The sequence below is a fragment of the Anolis carolinensis genome, chromosome 6, assembly GCF_035594765.1.
Source record: "Anolis carolinensis isolate JA03-04 chromosome 6, rAnoCar3.1.pri, whole genome shotgun sequence".
NCBI classification, from domain to species: Eukaryota; Metazoa; Chordata; class Lepidosauria; order Squamata; family Dactyloidae; genus Anolis; species Anolis carolinensis.
Window position 1 is genome coordinate 33736871 of NC_085846.1, and position 19726 is coordinate 33756596.

General features: G+C 38.4%; 1 protein-coding gene across 2 annotated transcripts in view; it reads left to right on the forward strand.

Annotated features, from left to right (window-relative positions):
- The window catches only part of ikzf3 (IKAROS family zinc finger 3), a 55708-nt gene extending 35984 nt beyond the window's left edge, over window positions 1-19724 (forward strand). Inside the window, exons 1-3 of one of the 2 annotated variants that reach the window (XM_062984490.1) lie at window positions 1448-2907; window positions 3133-3249; window positions 14993-19724. In XM_062984490.1, the coding sequence (XP_062840560.1) occupies window positions 3165-3249; window positions 14993-15708 (801 nt within the window). In that variant the 5' untranslated portion in view covers window positions 1448-2907; window positions 3133-3164 and the 3' untranslated portion in view covers window positions 15709-19724. Of the gene's footprint in view, window positions 1-1447; window positions 2908-3132; window positions 3250-14992 lie in introns of those variants that run through there. The other variant, XM_062984488.1, reaches the window with a different exon arrangement.
- The last annotated feature ends 2 nt before the right edge of the window (window positions 19725-19726 follow it).

The window sequence follows — 19726 nt, forward strand, 5'->3', positions numbered from 1 at the left end:
GCTCACCCTGTCCACAGATTCAAAACACCAACCTTCTGGTCAGCAAGTTCTGCAGCTGAGTGGTTTAACCCGCTGTGCCACCATGATGCCATTTGGATAGCATAGGGAAGGGTTAACACCCCTGTGGTGTTTGTTTGGCTGTCTGTGCCCTTGTTCAGAAGATGTCATCTCACTTTCTGCCCTGTGATAATTGGATTTTGAAAATTTTGGCTTGTTGTGGAAACAAAAATTGGTGATAAAGCTTCAGTTGAGATACCTTTTCCCCATAATAACTCTTTCAGGAGTGAATTTCCCTTCCGAGGGGTAGATTTCTCTCACTTCCTGCTGTCTCACCCCTGTTCTTAACTATGAGTCATTTGTAAGTTGGGCGTTTGTAACTCAGGGACTGCCTGTAGTTGATGAAATCGGAGCTTGGAAAAGTTACTTTTTTGGACTATATAATTAACCATCTAGGCTGGAGCTGTCCAAAACCAAAACTTTTTCAAACTCTGGACTATATCGAAGTTTGGTTGATTCCACAAACACACACACACACACACACACCCCGCACTTAGGAAAGCAGTTACATTCTGAAGTTCTTCTGAAGTTCTAAATTGGTTGCACAGAGTGATGCAGTTGGAAGAGGAAATATTAGTCATATTTCAAGTTAATTTAAAATATTACAATGAGTTAATTTAGTTAATTTAGCATTGCATTCAACTTCTTTGTAATACTGTAGTGATAAACCTGTATAAAAATGTTATAAAGGCTGGCAAAATCTATTGTGGCATATTCATGGAGTGTCTGATGAAGGACCATCAAGTTTATGCCACACTATAATGTTAGTTTTTAAGTTTCCACATGTCTTGTTTTACTGGTTTTTTTTAATAAGGAGCCCCTGGTGGTGCAATGGGTTAAACCCTTGTGCCAGGAGGACTGCTGACCTGAAGGTTGGGTTGCTGACCTGAAGGTTGCCGGTTTGAATCCAGAGAGATGAGCTCCCTCTGTCAGCTCCAACTCCCCATGTGGGGACATGAGAGAAGCCTCCCACAAGGATGGTAAAACATCAAAACATCTGGATTTCCCCTGGTCAACGTCCTTGCAGACGGTCAATTATCTCACACCAGAAGTGACTTGCAGTTTCTCAAGTCGCTCCTGACATGAAAAAAAATCTGTTTTTTTAAATGTCATGACATATTTTATGATTACCCCATAATTTAAGCAGACCGTGGTTAGGACATGCACTCGCCTTAAGTAACTTATGCTAGAATGCACCCAATACTCCCTCATGCTTTCAACTCACCAACCTCTTCCTAGACCTCCTTTTCCTGCTTTAGAATGGAAACTATATCTTTTTCCATGCTACGTATGTGATGGAAAGGAGAAACAAAGGTGTCACCCTGCCCACAGTGGGAGAGAATAATTCTTTTCATGTGTTTGCTGTTTTTCCATGTGTGTGAATAGCAAATGCTTGGGGGGGGGGGGGAATAATTTTTAAAATGGTAATGTTCATAATCCCCAGTCACCATGATTACTAACTATGCTGGCTATGAGATTATGGAATCTGTAGTCCCAAAAGTAATTTCGAGACTCTGCTTAGCGGGTTATATCTATGTGGTATGTGTGTCTGAGCAAACATGTAAGGGATGGTAAGACAGCATCTGGACTGGCCCTGCACACTTTGGGCTGTGGATTTTGCCACGACTGGCATTCAACCCCTGTTATGCTTGTCTGGAGCCAATGAAGCTGCTCTTACAGCAAAGAAAGGTCCCAGACTCATGAATAAGCTGCCAACATTTCAGAAAGGTTCCATTAGCACTCTTTTCTTTAAGAAACTTCAGATAAGCCTCTAAAAAAATCTATATCTAAGGAGAATTTGATTAGAGAACCTCTGTTCTCAATTATGTTGCTTGCTTGTTGAGTGTGATTTGTGAACCTCCTTGATTATAAGACCAAATCTATCACTAGAATGTGAAGGCTGTGTGTTGGCTGGTAATTTTTTTCTCATTGTTATCATTACTGCTATATCTTGGGGAATGGAAAATAGAAAATTGAGGTTGAAGATTATTTGTTTATTTAAATTGGGACATGCTGGAGAAGGGCATGGAGACTGGCACTCGGTGTTTTGTTGCATTCAAGTACTGATCCCCAAAACAACAACAGTGATAATCAATACATATTAAGTAGTGCTGGTGTTCGTGATAATGATGGTGTGATGGATCCAGATTCAGCTGCATGTATGATAAACCCACTGGTATCAAGTAAACTTTCACCCAGACTGATTGAAAAGTCCCAGATTTTGTTTCAGTTCTTTATGAATTTATAATGGATTTAGATAAACTGACCTGGAGAGCTGATAGAAAAAATCTCTGCTTGTACCAGGAGCTGAAATAAACTGTTCTGATATATAGAAAACCTGTCTGGATCTCTAAAATAAAGTCGGAAGGAACTAAATCTGTGACTTTATGGCATTTTTAGTCTGGATTCTCCCTTTCATTAGTGAATAAAGTTATTCAACTATCTTATGTCCCTTTTGATTTCACTAGGTCTAGTTTGATGATGATCTAAGGCAAGATCCATCCCAATGGCAACGTTGATATTACTGTAATTGTAGTGATTCATTGAGTGGGGATATCAAGATGTCATCAGTTTGTCTGAACACATATACACTCAGACACACAACCAGGGTTTCTATAAACAAAGGCAAAATATGTTCCTTTCATGGCTGCCGTTGAGGCTTTCAGGACCGTCTGCAGGTGTCTTGCAGTCTTACTCAAAATCAAATGGAAAGTTGGGCGGGCCAAGCTCTCCCTTTGTATTTCACAAACTACCCAGTCCAGATTGTTCACTGGCAAGAAGGAAGCGTACAATCAAGATGTTAAGTCTATGAGGTTGTTTTCTCCCCTCCCCGAGTCTGCGAATTGCAAGGTTTGTATGTGCGATGTTTTGCCTCCAGGTTTGCTGACCACAAGGGTGAATAAAGGTATGAGAACACCAATAACTAGAAAACCCAAGTAACCGCCATCCAGCAAGTTCCATTCAGCTCCTGTGGCTGAACCGTTGTGGGCAATTGCTTTCTTTATGTTTCCTTGCTTTTTTGTTTCTCTTTTTTAGTCAATAGTCTGTTTTTCCTTTTTGCTTTCCCTAATCTAGAATCCACGGAAGGAAGGCACGTCAAAACCGAAATGGGAACTGAACGGGCCCTTGTGCTGGATCGCTTAGCGAGCAATGTAGCCAAGAGGAAAAGCTCCATGCCACAGAAATTTGTTGGTAAGAATATTTTTTTAAATGAAACCTCTTTGGAATATGAATTATTTGAATTATTATTATTATTATTATTATTATTATTAAGTTTATTATTATATTTATAATAATATGAACAAGTTGGTAAGTTAGCATGATTTACAGTGCAAGCCAGTTCTAAATCTTGCATTTGTCAGATGCAAGAATAGGTAATGTGCTACATCCAGGGTATGGTATAGGTTATCATTTATCCCAGACTCTGAAATACTATAAAATTTAAATTGTTCACATGGGTAGATGATACAGTGGTACTTTTGCCTTTTGGTGGCTCAGTGTACACAGTTTTTGTTTCATGCACAAAATTATTTAAGGGGTATATGAAACATAACTGAATTTGGGATTTAGACTTGGGTCCTATCTCCAAAATAGTTCATAATTTATATACAAGTATTTCCAAAATCCAAATACGGAACATTTCTGGTTCCAAGCATTTTGGATAAGGGATACTCAACCTGTATTCGCATCCAGATCCCTTTATGCACCCTTAAGGTTTCACAGTTCTTGTATGTATTGGTCTTTCTGATTAGATTCAGGGACATGGGCAGTTCAATGTGCTGTTTAATGTGCATTCCTTAACATGTGCAGATCTATTCCTGAAATGAATAAGGGAAACTCCTGATGGTGATGAGCAAATCCTTTGATATCCTGAGGTTGCCAAAAGGAACTAGACTAATTTCCATTGAAAACAGCAAGTATATAGACTAAATCAGAGACCCAGGATCAAGATATGGAAACATAGCTGCTAGGTTGAATGAAGATCCCTAAGAGGCAATGCAAGAAGCTCTATATCAATGATTCTCAATCTGTGGGTCCCCAGATGTTTTGGCCTTCAACTCCCAGAAATCCTAACAGCAGGTAAACTGGCTGGGATTTCTGGGAGTTGTAGGCCAAAACATCTGGGGACCCAGAGGTTGGGAACAACTGTTCTATATCAATTTATCCCATATTAGAATGTTCATTTCCCCATGTAGCAGATTTTAGTAGGAAATATACTATATAGAAATGTAGCTCAGCTGTCAGTAAGTCAACTGGCTAAGCTGGTTAACTTTAAATTGTTCTTGTTATGTGCTTTCAAGTTGATTCCAGTTTCTGGGGACCCTAGCTATGGTTTTCTTGCAAGATTTATTCAAAGGACGTTTGCCATTGCAAACCTCATAGGCTGCAAGAATATGACTTGCCATAGCCAAGGGCTTTAAATCCTATTCTTCTGGAAGCCTAATCCAGCTATTGGGAATCTACATTGGCTCCCCTAATTTAAAATACATTTCTATCTTTCCAAAAACTCAGTAATACATGTCTTTAAAATATAGAGGAATTCCATGATAAGTTGCAACTGCTGAGAAGAATCAGTATTTCCTTTCTCAACCAGCAGGAAATGTTTTGGGAGAAACAAAATGCAATGCATTTCCAAAATAAAATTGCAAAGAATAGGGACAAAATTGGAGATGTTCTGACCTTTTAAATCCGCCCGAGTGTGTCCAATTATCGCAGATTAATAAATGGTTCCTGCTGATTAATCAACTAAAGCTATAGTAGATTACTCTACTGATTAAACCAATCATATCCCTGGTGGGATTTTGTACATAGATTACTAAGTAATTGTGTGTAGGATGTAAAATGCCTTCAATACATGTGACTTGAAGATTGTTGAAGAAGCAGATTGAAATCCACAAAAGCTCATGCTAAAATGAATTAGTCTTAAAGATTTCCATAGATAAATCCCCCTCTTTCCTACCATAACTATCTCTTTGAAAAATGTTAAAGATAGTCATCAAAAAAGATGATATTATTTTTATTATTTTATTTATATCCTGTCTTTCTCCAATGTTTTAAAAGTGCAACGCACTGTAAACAAAATTCTTGATACAAAAGTTTAAAAACGCAATTAAACTGAATCTCTTTTAAAAACACATGTTAAAATAAGTTAAACAGCATTAAAAACAAGTTAAGAGCAACATTACAAAATATGGTAATACTTTTTTTTAAAAAAAAACAACAGTTGCAGAACATTTCAACCTTCTTGGATGTAAAAACCACTTAGTCTTAAAGGTTCTGCCACATTTCATTTTTTCTTCCTTCATCCTTTTATGCTGCAAGAGACAAACATTGCTATTTTTTAAAGCTTGACCCAGTAATTCTCAGAGATCGAAATTGCTGCCAAAAGCACCAGGAGCAAAAAGGTCATTTCTGTTTCTTTGCTTCTTCATGACCAGATAACAATCCAAACTGAAATTTGCCTTGAAATCTAATGAAGCCTCAACAAATCAAATCTGTGGCCAAACTCTCTCAGAATCTAATTTACCTTGATGGCTATGCCTCCAAGTGCCAGACCCTTGAAGACTCCAGATTTTTGCCAATTCCAATGGCAAAATTCCCTTTTTAAAACATATTTCAAAGCACACATATCTATTTTGTTTCTGAAAGAAAAAAAATCATGACCAGCACCGAACCTCTCCATTTTACCTTGAGACCTATAATACTATGGTTCCAACTGCTGTGGCAACATCATATGGTGCTTTTTTCTGCATATCAGGGATTTGAACTGGATGGGTAATGTGGTTTCTTCCAACTCGGTTATTGTATATGAAGTCCTAAAAAGTGAAATCCAGGGTGCATTTACATTATAGAATTAATGAAATTTGACACCACTTTAACTGCAATGGCTCAATACTATGGACTCCTGGAGTTGTAATTTTCTGAGACACCAGCAGCTTTGGACAGAAAAGACTAAAGATCTTGTAAAACTGCAACTCCTAGGACTGCATAGCATTGAGCATTGGATTTAAATTGCATTAATTCTATGGTTCAGATATGCCCAGAGAACACTAGAACATTATCTGATCTTGCTACAAAGTCCTATGACTAACTGGCGTTCTCATTCTCTGTGTGTGTTTCAATGCCATGAACAAAAATAAAGTTGACCTTCACATTTTCCTCTCAACGCTGCAAAAGCAGAGGGGGAAGAATGGTTTACCATAACCGCTGGAGAACTCCACCAGACGCACAAGAGTCACCTGTGCATGAAACGTTGTCGGCGGTAACAAAGTGTCCTAGAAGAATTATTTCCAAATGTCATCACTTTGGCATTCATATGCATGCCTGCTTTCTTCTTACGAGCTAAGATCAACCCGTTCAGGTCCTCAAGTTGACACAATAATCTTTGCTGAGTTTTCTGTATTATGGTAATTCCAATTTGTAAAACATATATAATATCTATTAACATGGATCAAGACATGGACTTTCTCCTCAAACAGATATGCAACCAACAGGAAGTTTATGCGTGCCCCTTGGATAATATTTTTTAATAGCCTTAAGAGGGTTGGCTAATACAAGGACATTCAAGTAAGGGCTCTCACAATATGCAGTTAGTTATAACACTGTGATTTCACTCTGTCATTGTTACATTCTATGGATTATTGAGTTTTGGTGAGGCACTAGAGCTCCCTGGCTGAATTTTTAAATTTATTTATAATGTCAGAAGCAAACCGAGGGTACAGGTTGTAATATATTTGAAAACACAAAGTTTTTTTTTAAAAAAAAACAACAACTTGACACTATACTAAATGTCCTTTGACAAGTAGCTGGCCACTTGGAAGTGCCTCTGGTGTTGCTGTAAGAAGGTCCTCCATTGTGCATGTGGCAGGGCTCAGACTGCATTGTAATACATGGTCTGTGGTTTGTTCTTCTCCACACTCGCATGTCGTGCACTCCACTTTGTAGCACCTCATGGTGCCAGAGCGCAGTCTGTTCAGTGCCTTCCAAGTCACCAATTTTTTTTTTGTGCTCAGGAGGGAGTTTTTCATCCGGTGTCAGCCACTGATTGAGGTTCTGGGTTTTAGACTGCCACTTTTGGACTTTTGGTTGCTGAGGTGTTCCTGCAAGTATCTCTGAGTAGATCTTAGAAAACTATTTCTTGATTTAAGGCGTTGGCGTGCTGGCTGATACCCAAACTGGATGGGCCGGAGATGTCAATGCCTTGGTCCTTTCATTGCTGGCTGCTACTTCCCAGAGGATTTCAGGAGGTGCAATGCCGGCTAAACAGTATAATTTCTCCAGTGTTGTGGGGCATAGACATCCTGTGATGATGCGGCATGTCTAAATTTCTCAGTGACCCCCTTGAAACTGTAAATCACATAATTTGATAGGATATTGCCATGGCTGTTAAACTGAAAGCCTAGTGTTATAAATGTGTAATACAAAAAAACCCCAAGATAATTATGTTAAATAATAATCTCTAAAAATGAAAAGGCCACTCATCACATCCGTAAAATCAAAGTTATCATTAGTTTGATCAATAGGAAGTTGCAGCCAATGATAAGTGCATTGTGTGTATTTGATGCATGTCTTTCACATCTGAACACTTTAGATATATTCTTAAAAAACATAACGTGTTGAGTAACCTAACCTCTAAGGACCAATTAATACAAATTTATTTATTTGTTTATCTATCATAAATATAGTTAATAAATAATAAATAAATAATAAACATAATGTGTAGAGTAACTTAACCTCTAAGGACCAATTAATACAGATATTTTCCCCCACACAATTGTATATTATTTTTTTCCAGCACCCATGTCTATGGATAGAATGTGCACAACCCATTTAATGACCCAATTTTCTTCATGTATTTATCTGTATATCAGACTCTGGATTCAACAATATGTTTCGAACTGGGACAAGACCTATTTCATAGGGTCAGGAGTGTTTGCATTGTCTGTCTTTTAACAGATCGGAAATTTTTTTGGCAGAGTGGGTGAGAAAGGACTTCTCAACACAACTCTTTTCTGACATTAAGTTGTGTTTTCTTAAAACTGAAACCTATCTTGTGTGATAGCGTTGTATAATAATGTGATCAAAAGAACGGCTCACTCTCTTTTCTCCATTAAGTCTAAGACACACTTACCAACCTTGTGTCTGACCTTAATTTGACTTTCTGTTAAGGCCTAAAATGAAAAATTGGTTGAAGAAACAGGTTTTTTTATCTGCTTATGTTATGTGCCTACAACTCTTATTTTGGGTAAGGTACAGGGGGCTATTTACTAGCCCCTTGTGCTTTATCTGAAATCTGTTCCTTAGGGATGTGAGCAAATGCAGGAATTTGCTACCAAAAATGAAATTTTATTAAGTGCTCAAGTTTCTAGTACTGGAGAGAAAAAATACTGAAAATTGTTCACATCTTATGTTTGCTATGTTCATGTTCTTTTGTGTTCTTTTGTAATATGGCTCCCCTTTGGTTTGAATGCCAAAGGCGCATTTCTAACGGGATGAGGGGAAATTAAGAAATGTTCAAAAATGGTCAAAACACATGTTTTTCAATCATCAAAAAATCTGATGCAAATCCTGACTGATGTGAATACTTGCAGCAAAGGACTTATTCGGCATAAAATTCATAAGTAGTTGTTTTGCACAGAAAACAGCATGGAAAATAATATTTTGATACAGAAAAATGAATTCCTGACTAGAAAATATGATTTTCTAAGCAAAAAAAGGCATAATTGCAAATTTATTGTTTAAAGTTTGCAATTTTTTTTTATTTCACAGAAACCTACATTTTCATCACAGGAATTAATATTTCTGTGCTGGAATATTACTTTTCATACAGAAGGTAATACTGTGCAGAAAATGCAGTTTCTGCACAAAACTTCTATAAGCAAATTTTGCACTGAATGTCCCAGTTTGCAAATAGCTGTTGAAAACTATGTGATTTTTGAATACCTTCACACAGTGGGAAGAAAACTGCTGAAATTACTCGTTGCTACCTTCAAGAAGAAACTTGTCAAAAAGTTACATTCTTAATTTCTAACTACTTAGCTGAAGTTTTAAGTTACCGCAATGCTAGAAAACGGACTACTAAAGAAGTTCATTGGGAGCTGGTAGTTTGTTTTCTTACCTACTTTTTCTTTTCTTTTTTTCCCAAAAGAAGGCCACATCTTAACCCACACCCATCCCAGTGGTACAAACATAGCCAGTATGACTTTCCCTTTCTAGATACATGCCACATTCGTGATTGCAGTTCAAATGGTGTCAAGGTTTTCTGGGTCATTTTGTGGTTTGTCACCTGCAGTTGATACACATGGATGTGTGCAGCTGTTGCTACCCAGTTTAATGAACCGAACTGGGTACAAATAGGCAGGTGGAACCAGTAATTCCTATTTTGTTCACCTTTTCTCAAATCTTTCCAATGTGGATTTTTTCTTGGGGTAGGAGGGTAGGTTCTTATCATCATTGGGGGGTGGGGGGACCTGTTGCGCCAAATATTTGAATAGCTGTTGCTCAATCAAACTTCTCTGGATTTCTTTGAATTTTAGGACAACACATTAACAAGTAGATTTGGGTCCAACAACAACAACAACAACAACAACAACTTTATTCTTGTATCCCGCCACTATCTCCCAGAAGGGACTTGGGGCAGCTTTCACGGACAAGCCGAACACAACAACAAAGCTTTACATAAAAACAGATATTTAGCCTTTTCTTCCAAAGAGTCTGGTGCCTAATCATAATAAATCCCAGGATGCATCCTTGAATGTCATATAAAAAGAACACGCAAGTGTGCTTCTATACCAGGCATGAGCAAACTTTGACTCTTCAGGTCTTTTGGACTTCAACTCCCAGTAGGTTGTTAGGAATTGGCATCGAATATTTGCCTTTTATGTTGTGAGTTGCCCTGAGTCCCCACAGGGAGATGAGGGGAGATATAAATAAAGTTTTACTTACTTACTATTTACTGGAGGGCCGAAGTTTTCCCATGCCTGATCTATACTATAGAGTGAAAGTTTATCACAGTGACACGTGACACCACTTGAACTGCCATGACACACACAGTCATAGTGCTGCGGTTCACTTCAATGGCAATATCCTATGGAATCTTGCGATTTGCAGTTTAGGGTAGATTATATAGAATTTCCATTCACAGAGCGGTAAGGACTGATAAAATATACACATCAGGTTTCCATAGGATGCAACTAAGGCCCCTTCCACACAGCTGAATAAAATCCCTCGTTATCTGCTTTGAACTGGAATATATGGCAGTGTAGACTCAGATAACCTAGTTCAAAGCAGATATTGTAAAATTTTCTGTCTTGATATTCTGGGTTATATGGCTGTATGGAAGGGCCCTAAACTAGTTAAGCTGAAATTATTGTGCTATAATTGCGTAGAGAAGAGCTCTCCAAACATTTCATACGGTGACACACTTTTTAGACATGCAACAATTTGTGACACAGTAATTCAGTTTTACTAGTAAACTAGAGGTTAAACCAACCCCCTGTAAGACATACGGACACATACATAAATTGCAATAACAAAATGTATGGGGATAAAACAAATTTCTTGAAAACCTTTCATTGATATTTTTCAAAACACATAATTTGTATGATGACATATGTTTCCAAAATGTTGTCATCTTTCAATATGTTTGCATGACACACCTACACACTGCAGCTGACACATAAATGTGTTGTGACTAGAAATGAGAAGGCCTGGAAAACCCCCGGAAAAAATAGGGTGAAACGGAGGGGAGAATTGGGGGGGGGGGGGGGGAACGACAAAAAGATTGGGAGGAAATAGGAAAAAAACTGTTTTCCCCCAATTTCTCAAATTTTTTCCCAACCTTCCCATCTCAAATTGTGACACACAGTTTGGAAAGCTGTGGTATAGTGTAAAAAAGATCTTTTGTCCATAATGAGTACTTGTGCTGAAATGGAATACATTCAGGACTGGATACATCTATAGAGACACAGAAACGCACACAGTGTCCCACATACATACACATTCTACACATTGACAAGACAAGGAAGTACTATCCCTCTCTCTCTTCAATGTGAAGGGATGGCGAGGTTTTTGCCTTTTCCATCCCACCTTCCATCATCTGGACACATAGTTGTTCCAGGATCTGAGAAAAGTGCAAATTACATGGTGAAACAGTAATGTGGGAAAGATCATTAACATGCTGGTACTTCTCTTCCTTCTTCTCACTATCCTGCTCCCAATGACCTGCTGAATAGCCACAATATGTGTTCTTCAGGTAGAGTGTCTATGACAAATTTTATCCTAAGAGGGTCAAATCATTTAAATTGTATAGTTACTAGAGTTTGTACATGAAGACATAATGTTACCCCCACCCCTCTACAAAAAAGAAGGAGCAGGTTGAACTGCAGAGCCAGTTTATAAAGTTTTTTATTATACAATTTTTTTATTTTTTAAAACACAAAAAATACATACCGTAGACATACAAAACATTTACAATTCCCACCACCAACACGAGGATTGTTTTCTTTTTACATATTCGTTTCTTTGTGAGACAATCTTTATATCTTTATCTTTATCCATTTCCATCCTATCTATATATATAAAAGAGTGATGGCATCACGGCGACCCACAAAACAACAAAACTACAGGCCCCCCAACTTCGAAATTTGACAAAACAACCCATCATCCACGCCTCTAGGTTGATACAACAAAAAGAAAACAAAAATAAAGTCCTAATTAGAGAGAGAGGAATAATTACTTTTACCCAATTGCTGCCAGTTAGAAGGCTAAGCTCCTCCAACTTGGTCTCCTAGCAACCCAATAAAAAACAATAAAAAACACTAAAAATAATTAAAAACACTAAAAAATTAATACAATAAAATACTATAACAGAAAATAACTAAAAATAATACAAGAAAATAATAAAATATAATATTTAAAAAGATAACTTACAATAAAATTAATTAAAAAATACAAAAAAGTCAAATAAAAATTACACAACAATTTTTAACCAATACCACCACCACTTTGCCACAGCAACGCGTGGCCGGGCACAGCTAGTATACTATATAACATTTGTATCTTATTTCTTATGGCTTGATCTCCAGATTGATTCATTATATAGTTCTTTACCCTTGTCCATCTTTCTTCCATTTCTCTTGTTCTATTTTCATTAGTTTTTACAACATTTAGTTTCACATTCATAATTTCAAATTCCAGTTTATAAAGTTCACTCACTGATGCTGAAGTCCGTGGGATCAGTAAGTAAAGTTAGTTCCCTCCCTAGCAATATGTGCAAGTGCCAAATGTAAAGCATAGTAATGTGGGTTTATGTGTGGAAAATAGCAGTAATATTTTATCTGTGAACCTGAATTTTACTTTGGGAGATAAAATAAAAAATAAGCAACACCACCAGTCCATCTTTGAGGTTCCATCGTGAATGGTTTTTACTCTGATTCCTGTGAGAGGCTGCCTTGTCTCTCTCAGCAGAATGTACAGAAATAATTTCTCTCTTCAGTGGGACCTGCAACATGCAATGAAATTAAGACCTTCCTTTTATGTTTATGTGTTGTTCTCATATGCTTTCAAGTCAATTCCAACTTAGAATGACACTGGCATAGGGCTTTATTGCTTAAAAAAACATTTTTTCTGTCTCTTTGGTAAAAATCACAGCAAAAATATTGTAATCTTTATTCAATAAAGATATAGGTCTATAATTTTTTCGATCCACAATATCTTGATTTTCTTTAGGAATTAGAATTATGTTTGCTTGTCTACAAGAATCTGGAATTGTATTCCTTAGTGTGTTAATTATCATTTGGAGTAAAGGTACATATAGTTGATCTTGTGAAGTCATATAATACAGCGCCCAGCACTGTTCCCATTTTTATCACAAAGGAGCTTTACGGTTGTCTTCTTCTAATATTAAAAGAATATGACTCACCCAAAATCACCCTGTGGATTCCCATGTCTGAGGAAGGATTTGAATGCTGGTTTGCTGGAGTCCCAATCCAACACTCATCCATGATACCACATTAGTTGTATATATTGGCTGCCGTAATGCTAGATAGACACCCTCCTCGTTTTCACAAGTTCATAATAAAAAACCATAAAAACCTCTAGCATCCCTTGAGAAACTAGCCCAAGAGTTTTATTCATCTTTTCTAGAACTGGCATTTTGAGTCACAAAGAAATGTGATGCTGTGGGGATTTTTTTCCCCTTTCTAATTCCTTTTAACTATCAGATGGAGCATGAGATTGTCACAGCTGCCGGTGCTCTCCGAAGTGCATTAGTAAAGAAACGTGAGGGGTTGGTTTCACCCCATCCTCCGAACAACCTGGAGAGTTTCATGGCCCTTGAGTCATAGTACTACCAATGATAACCATCTCATGGGTTTGGCATTCTAGTTTCTGTGTTTTATGTTGGATGATTTTAACGAGAAAGGCTTTGTTGCCTTTACTGCACATTAAGAAATTTAGCAATATCAGCAGAAATCTATTGCTATATGTCAGAACTGGATGGGTTCTGATTGTACTACTTAAGTGCAGAAATTGGGTTTGGGTGGAGAATTTAAGCATTCAGATTTTCTAATAGGGGCTAGCTATAGGGAACATACCACACCATTATTAAAGCAGCTCCACTGACTGCCAACAAGTTTCCGGGCCCAATTTAAAGTCCAGGTTATTACCTACAAAGCCCTACATGGTTCAGGTCCAACCTATCTTCGAGATCACATCTCCCCCTATGAACTGGTGTGGGCTCTAAGATATGCTGGAGAGGCCGTCCTTTCGTCCCCACTTCCATCTGAAATGCGGTTCATGGGGACGAGGGAGATGACCTTCTCGGTGGTGGCCCCTCAGCTTTGGAACTCCCTCCCCAGAGAAATTTGCCTAGCCCCCACACTCCAATGTTTTTAAGGGAAAAATGAAAACATGGCTCTTCAAGTAGGCTTTCGAACATGATTAAAACCTCAGTTAAAACTTGAGGACCAAGTGAATTGTTTGACTCTGGCACTTTATATGACTGAAATTGATATGGCCTATTTTAATCCGCAGCTATTGCTGCGTTTTATTGAGTATTTTATTTAAATTACTACCCTGTTTCCCCGAAAATAAGACAGCCCCAGAAAATAAGACCTAGTAGAGGTTTTGCTGAATTGCTAAATATGAGACCTCCCCCAAAAGTAAGACCTAGCAAAATTTTTGTTTGGAAGCATGCCCGCCAAACAGAACACCAGAGCATGCAGGATCGGTAAATGTACACACCATAGAGTGTTGTACATGGAAATAATAGTAGTAACAAGAAATTCTTGATAGGATTCACAGTTTGTCTGGTTATGCTGGTTTGTGATAACAACTACTGTACAGTATATAATAAATGTTCATTTTTTTGTTCAACAATACATGTGAATTCTTCTTCATGGAAAAATAAGACATCACCTGAAAATAAGACCTAGCACATCTTTGGGAGCAAAAATTAATATAAGACACTGTCTTATTTTTGGGGAAACACGGCAGGGGTTTTTATATGCTGTTTTTATGTATATTTGTTTTATGTAAACTGACATTGTTATTGTCTTATAAATGTTTATGTATTTTACTGTACCTTGTGTATTCTGCTGCACTACTACGTGCTTTTGTAAGCCACCGCAAGTCCCTTCTGGGAGATGGTGAAGGGATATAAATAAAGTTATTATTATTATTATTATTATTATTATTATTATTATTATTATTATTATTATTATTAATAATAATAATAATAATAATTTCATTTTTTTACAAAAAATAGCAAGTTTCTAGCTCTTCAGAGAAATGAAGATACACAACGAATGGTAATGAAAGAATGAGATTATGAGCAAGAGGTTCCAATGCTTTCATTGTATTTTTTTTTCATCCAACATGAAGTACACTGTCCTGGAATTTCTCCTTGTAACTTCTCGAATGTTCTCTCCCATAGGTGAGAAACGTCCCAGCTTTGAAGTGAATTATAGCTCTAGCTTTGGGTATGAGAAAGAGAGGGATGTCATGCTACAAGGAGGCATGTTGGATCAAGCCATCAACAATGCTATTGGCTACCTTGGGGTGGATGCCCTGCGCCCGATTGTGCAGACACCAGCAGCCCCAACCTCTGAGATGGTGCCTGTGATCAGCAGCCTGTATCCTCTGGCACTCACCCGCACTGAAGTGATCACCAGTAACTCACAAGAGGTAGAAAAAAGCCACATTATCCAGCTGAGAGACAAGGCTATGTCTTCTGACAGAGGCCTTTCTCCAAACAATAGTGGCCAGGATTCTACAGATTCGGATAGCAACCAAGAAGAACACAAGCCTCATCCCTATCATCACAATCAAGCAGCCTCCCCTGCTCTGCAGGCTCGAAATGGGCTTCTGACCTACAAGGAATACTCCAGAGCATATGACATCTTCAGGTCACCAGCCATTTGTCCCCGTGACGTCTTGAAGGTCTTCAACAAGGAAGGTGAACCCATTGGCGTCTACCGATGTGACCACTGCCGTGTCCTCTTTCTGGATTATGTCATGTTCACCATCCACATGGGATGCCATGGCTTCCGTGACCCTTTTGAATGCAATGTGTGTGGGCACAGGAGTCAGGACAAATATGAGTTCTCTTCCCACATCGTCCGTGGTGAGCACCGAATGGGGCTGAAATGAGAAGGGAATGCCGCCTTCATTTTCTGGGAGATGTCACGCGCATTGATGCAGCAGAATTCAGACAGTCTGAAGCCAGTTTGAAAAGTACTATGTGACCTCCCTTCAAATCTTAGAACTTTGTGAGGATATTGTCATCTGAATGGTTTTGAAGATTTTTCATCTTCTGAAAATTATGGTTCTCATCTCTTGAACGAAAGCCAGTAGGTTTAAACTGATTTAAAACTGCTTTGCATGTGCATTGCCATCAAATGTTAAAGGATCTTCCTTTTTTTTAAAAAAAAAAAAAGTCTTTTTAGATATGTTCTAGAAGTGTTATGCCCAATCTGCTTTGTATTCTGAAATCTATTCAGCTCTCTCAGAAAGTGCTTAAATTCTAGGAAAAGAGACATGTGTCACACCTCCCTTTCTACCATTAGCTGTTTGAAGATAGATAGGAAAACTTCTTTTCCAGCAGATATGTGACAGGTTCTCCTGTCGGCTTAGTAGCAGTTATGCCAGCATTATCCAGTATTGATATCCAATCTCGGTTCTTAATTAATAGTGTTGACATCTATTAAAATTGTATAGGGATTAAATATTTGTTTATTTTGTTTTTGCATTTTGGGAACCCCCCAAAACCCCACCATGTTATTTTTCTTCAGTGATATTTTTCTCATTTTATTTAAGGATTTTACTCATTTTAGGACTTCCCTCAAAAATTCATGTGAAAATAGGCACAAAAATGTTTTATTCAAAAAAACATTTGTTGGAGGATTGTATTTTGCATACAACTCACTAAATACAATAGCAGTAAATAAATAAATAAATAATAATAATAACAAAAACAACAAAACAACAACAGCAATAATAATAATAATAAAATGTATTCTATTCCCGTCCCATCTCCCCGAAGGGACTCGGTGCAGCTCATATGGGGACCAAGCCCAGCAACACAGTAAAATACAATCACATAAATACATTTAAAACATATAAACATAAAATCATAAAACATATAATACATTAAAACATACTCAAAACCAATAGCTAATAGTCAGACGCAGTGAAAATATTTCACTAGGGACAAGGCAAATGTTGTCGGTGTACAATTTCTTATAACCTCTACTGAATGGACCAGAAAAAGTTCAGCAACTGGGTCTAGGTGAAGGTAAGGGACAGAAGAACAAGATAATGATATATTTTTAGATCTCCCCTGAAGTCTAGAAATGTACTATTGTATTGTGTAGTGTAGTGTAGTATAGTGTAGTGTAGTGCTGTAGTGTTTGTATCCAGTCTTTCCCTCCAAGCTGGAATTCAAGTGATCCAATGTTTACAGTTTTCATTAGGAAACTTCTTCCTTTTCTGTCACATGTATACATATTAATTTTTTTTTGTAACCCAGGCATTTTTTTTCTGCTCAAACCATGTTTTGAACATTTTTGAGGTGTGGACAATGATGCTGTATTATATGGTTTTCTAGAGTATATTAATTATTAACCAAAGGCAACCAAAGTCTTAAAGATTTACTTCTTTAACTCATTTTTGGAAGAAACCAAATAGTGGCAGCAGGCATGTAGCTGGGGGGGGAGGCTTGAGGGGCTTCAGCCCCCCCCCCCCGAAATTCTCAGGGTGGTCCGCGAGAAGGCCTTACATTTATTATTTAAATTGTTATGTTTATTCATATCATGATCTGATCACCATGCTCAATATATTCCATATGCATGGGGCTATTGGGATAATGATACAAAAGGTTTGCTAGGGTAGACCCTCCCCTGCTCAGACTCATCCCCCCCCCCCGAACCAAAATCCCAGCCCCTCCCAAAACAAAATCCTGGCTACGGGCCTGAGTGGCAGCATAAGATGCTTCAAGACAACTGCTGCTGCTCAGTTGTTTAGTCATTTCCTACTCTTCGTGACTTCATGGACCAGTCCACGCCAGAGCTCCCTGTCGGCCGTCATCGGCCCCAGTTCCTTCAAGGTCAAGCCAGTCACTTCAAGGATACCGTCCGTCCATCTCGCCCTTGGTCGGCCTCTCTTCCTTTTTCCTTTCATTTTCCCCAGCATCATTCTCTTCTCTAAGCTTTCCTGTCTTTTCATGATGTGGCCAAAGTACTTCATCTTTGCCTCTAATATTCTTCCCTCCAGTGAGCAGCCGGGCATTATTTCCTGGAGGATGGACTGGTTGGATCTTCTTGCGGTCCAAGGCACTCTCAGGATTTTCCTCCAGCACCAAAGGCATCTATCTTCCTTTGCTCAGCCTTTCTTATGGTCCAGCTCTCGCATCCATAGGTTACTACGGGGAATACCATTGCTTTGACTATGCGGACCTTCGTGGCCAGTGTCTCTGCTTTTCACTATTTTGTCAAGGTTAGCCATTGCTCTCCTCCCAAGAAGTAAACGTCTTCTGATTTCCTGGCTGCAGTCTGCATCTGCAGTGATCTTCGTGCCTAGAAATATAAAGTCTGTCACTGCCTCCACGTTTTCTCCTTCTATTTGCCAGTTGTCAGTAGGTGTGGTTGCCATAATCTTGGTTTTCTTGATGTTTAACTGCAACCCAGCTTTTGCACTTTCTTCTTTCACCTTGAATATATATCTGCTTTGCTTTGTAGAATGTTTTCATACTGCTTCTGTCTCCATCAAGAAAATCCCTTGAAAAGGGAAAGATTGAATTGTTCCTCAGCATTGCAGTGCCACAATGGGAAGGCTGATTGACAGAAGTTAAATTTCAAAGACAGGATGGTGGGGCAGGAATGCATACAGTTCTTAAGCCAAGTTACTGAAGGTGTGATTTTTGTCTGTAGCCAAGCCAGGCAGACAACCTGTTAGGACCTTGTCACATGGCCACCAAAGTCACTCCTCATCGTTAAGCAGTGTGGGGAACCCAGCGCCCCACACACCGCATTGACTGGATCTAATACAGGACAATCCCATGAAGGGAAGCCTTGATTGCATGGCTTCACCCCATGGCTTCCTATGGCAACACGGGAAGCGGTGGCAGCATGTGCTGGTTCTGCCCTACTTCACCCACGGAGCCCCGTCGGCATCGTTTGATAGGCTCCATGGGTGACCTGGGCTAAACTGGTGTATGCAGCCATTTTTGGCCCTTTTGATGAGGTTGTTTCTTAAAATGTCATAAATTAGACTTAGGTAATCATTACTGCTTTTTATTTTATTTGCAATCATGTCATCATTGCTACAACAATAAACAACCCTGAAACTCATCTTAAAAGTCATCCAGCCATCCAGAGCAATTGAGATTACTAGTGATAACAAGCAGGATACTGCCACAAGCCCTTTCATACCAGTGAGCAAAGCTACAATGAAGAATTGCAACAAGTCTCTATGGGAACCTCTGCATTTGCCTCTTGCAGCCTCACTTGTTGGCAGGAGTGGCCTGGTCGCGTCATCCTTTAGTATCCCAATTACCAGCAGCAGTTGTATCACTCCTGGCTTTTAAGGTGGGCTTCAGGAGTTGGATAGGGAATTAAAGCATAGCCATGCTATAGGTATATGTTTAATCTGGGTTCTTGGCCAATAACTGCATTACAGCAGATCTGTTTTGATCTATCCTAGTAATCTCAGTTCCCAGTACAATATGTTTTGTCTAAATCATTATTCAAAACCAGAGAGTTAATGAGATTGGTATGTAAAGGAGAGCACAGGAACAAATGGGTGTATGATAACAGCAAAACCTGGAAAAAGTTATTTTAGGGAAACTATAATTCTCAGGAATCTTAGCCAGTTTGGCCACTGGTCTTGCTGACTGAAGGGGTTCAGGGAATTGTAATTACCCAAAGTAACTTTTCCTAGCTCTGGATAAATATTTGTAAGACAGCCACTGAAAATTGTTATTTGAGAGTGTTTCTCTGAGACCAATGCAACAGCTTGTTTCTGCTTTGAAAATAGTCTTTCCAAACTTGTTCTGTTCTTGTCTTTTTAAATGGAAGAGATAAGTATAATGCATGTTTTATATATATGCCTTTTCTACAATGTACAGTGATGAATTTATTTTTAATACAGCATACTTTTTAAATAACAAAGA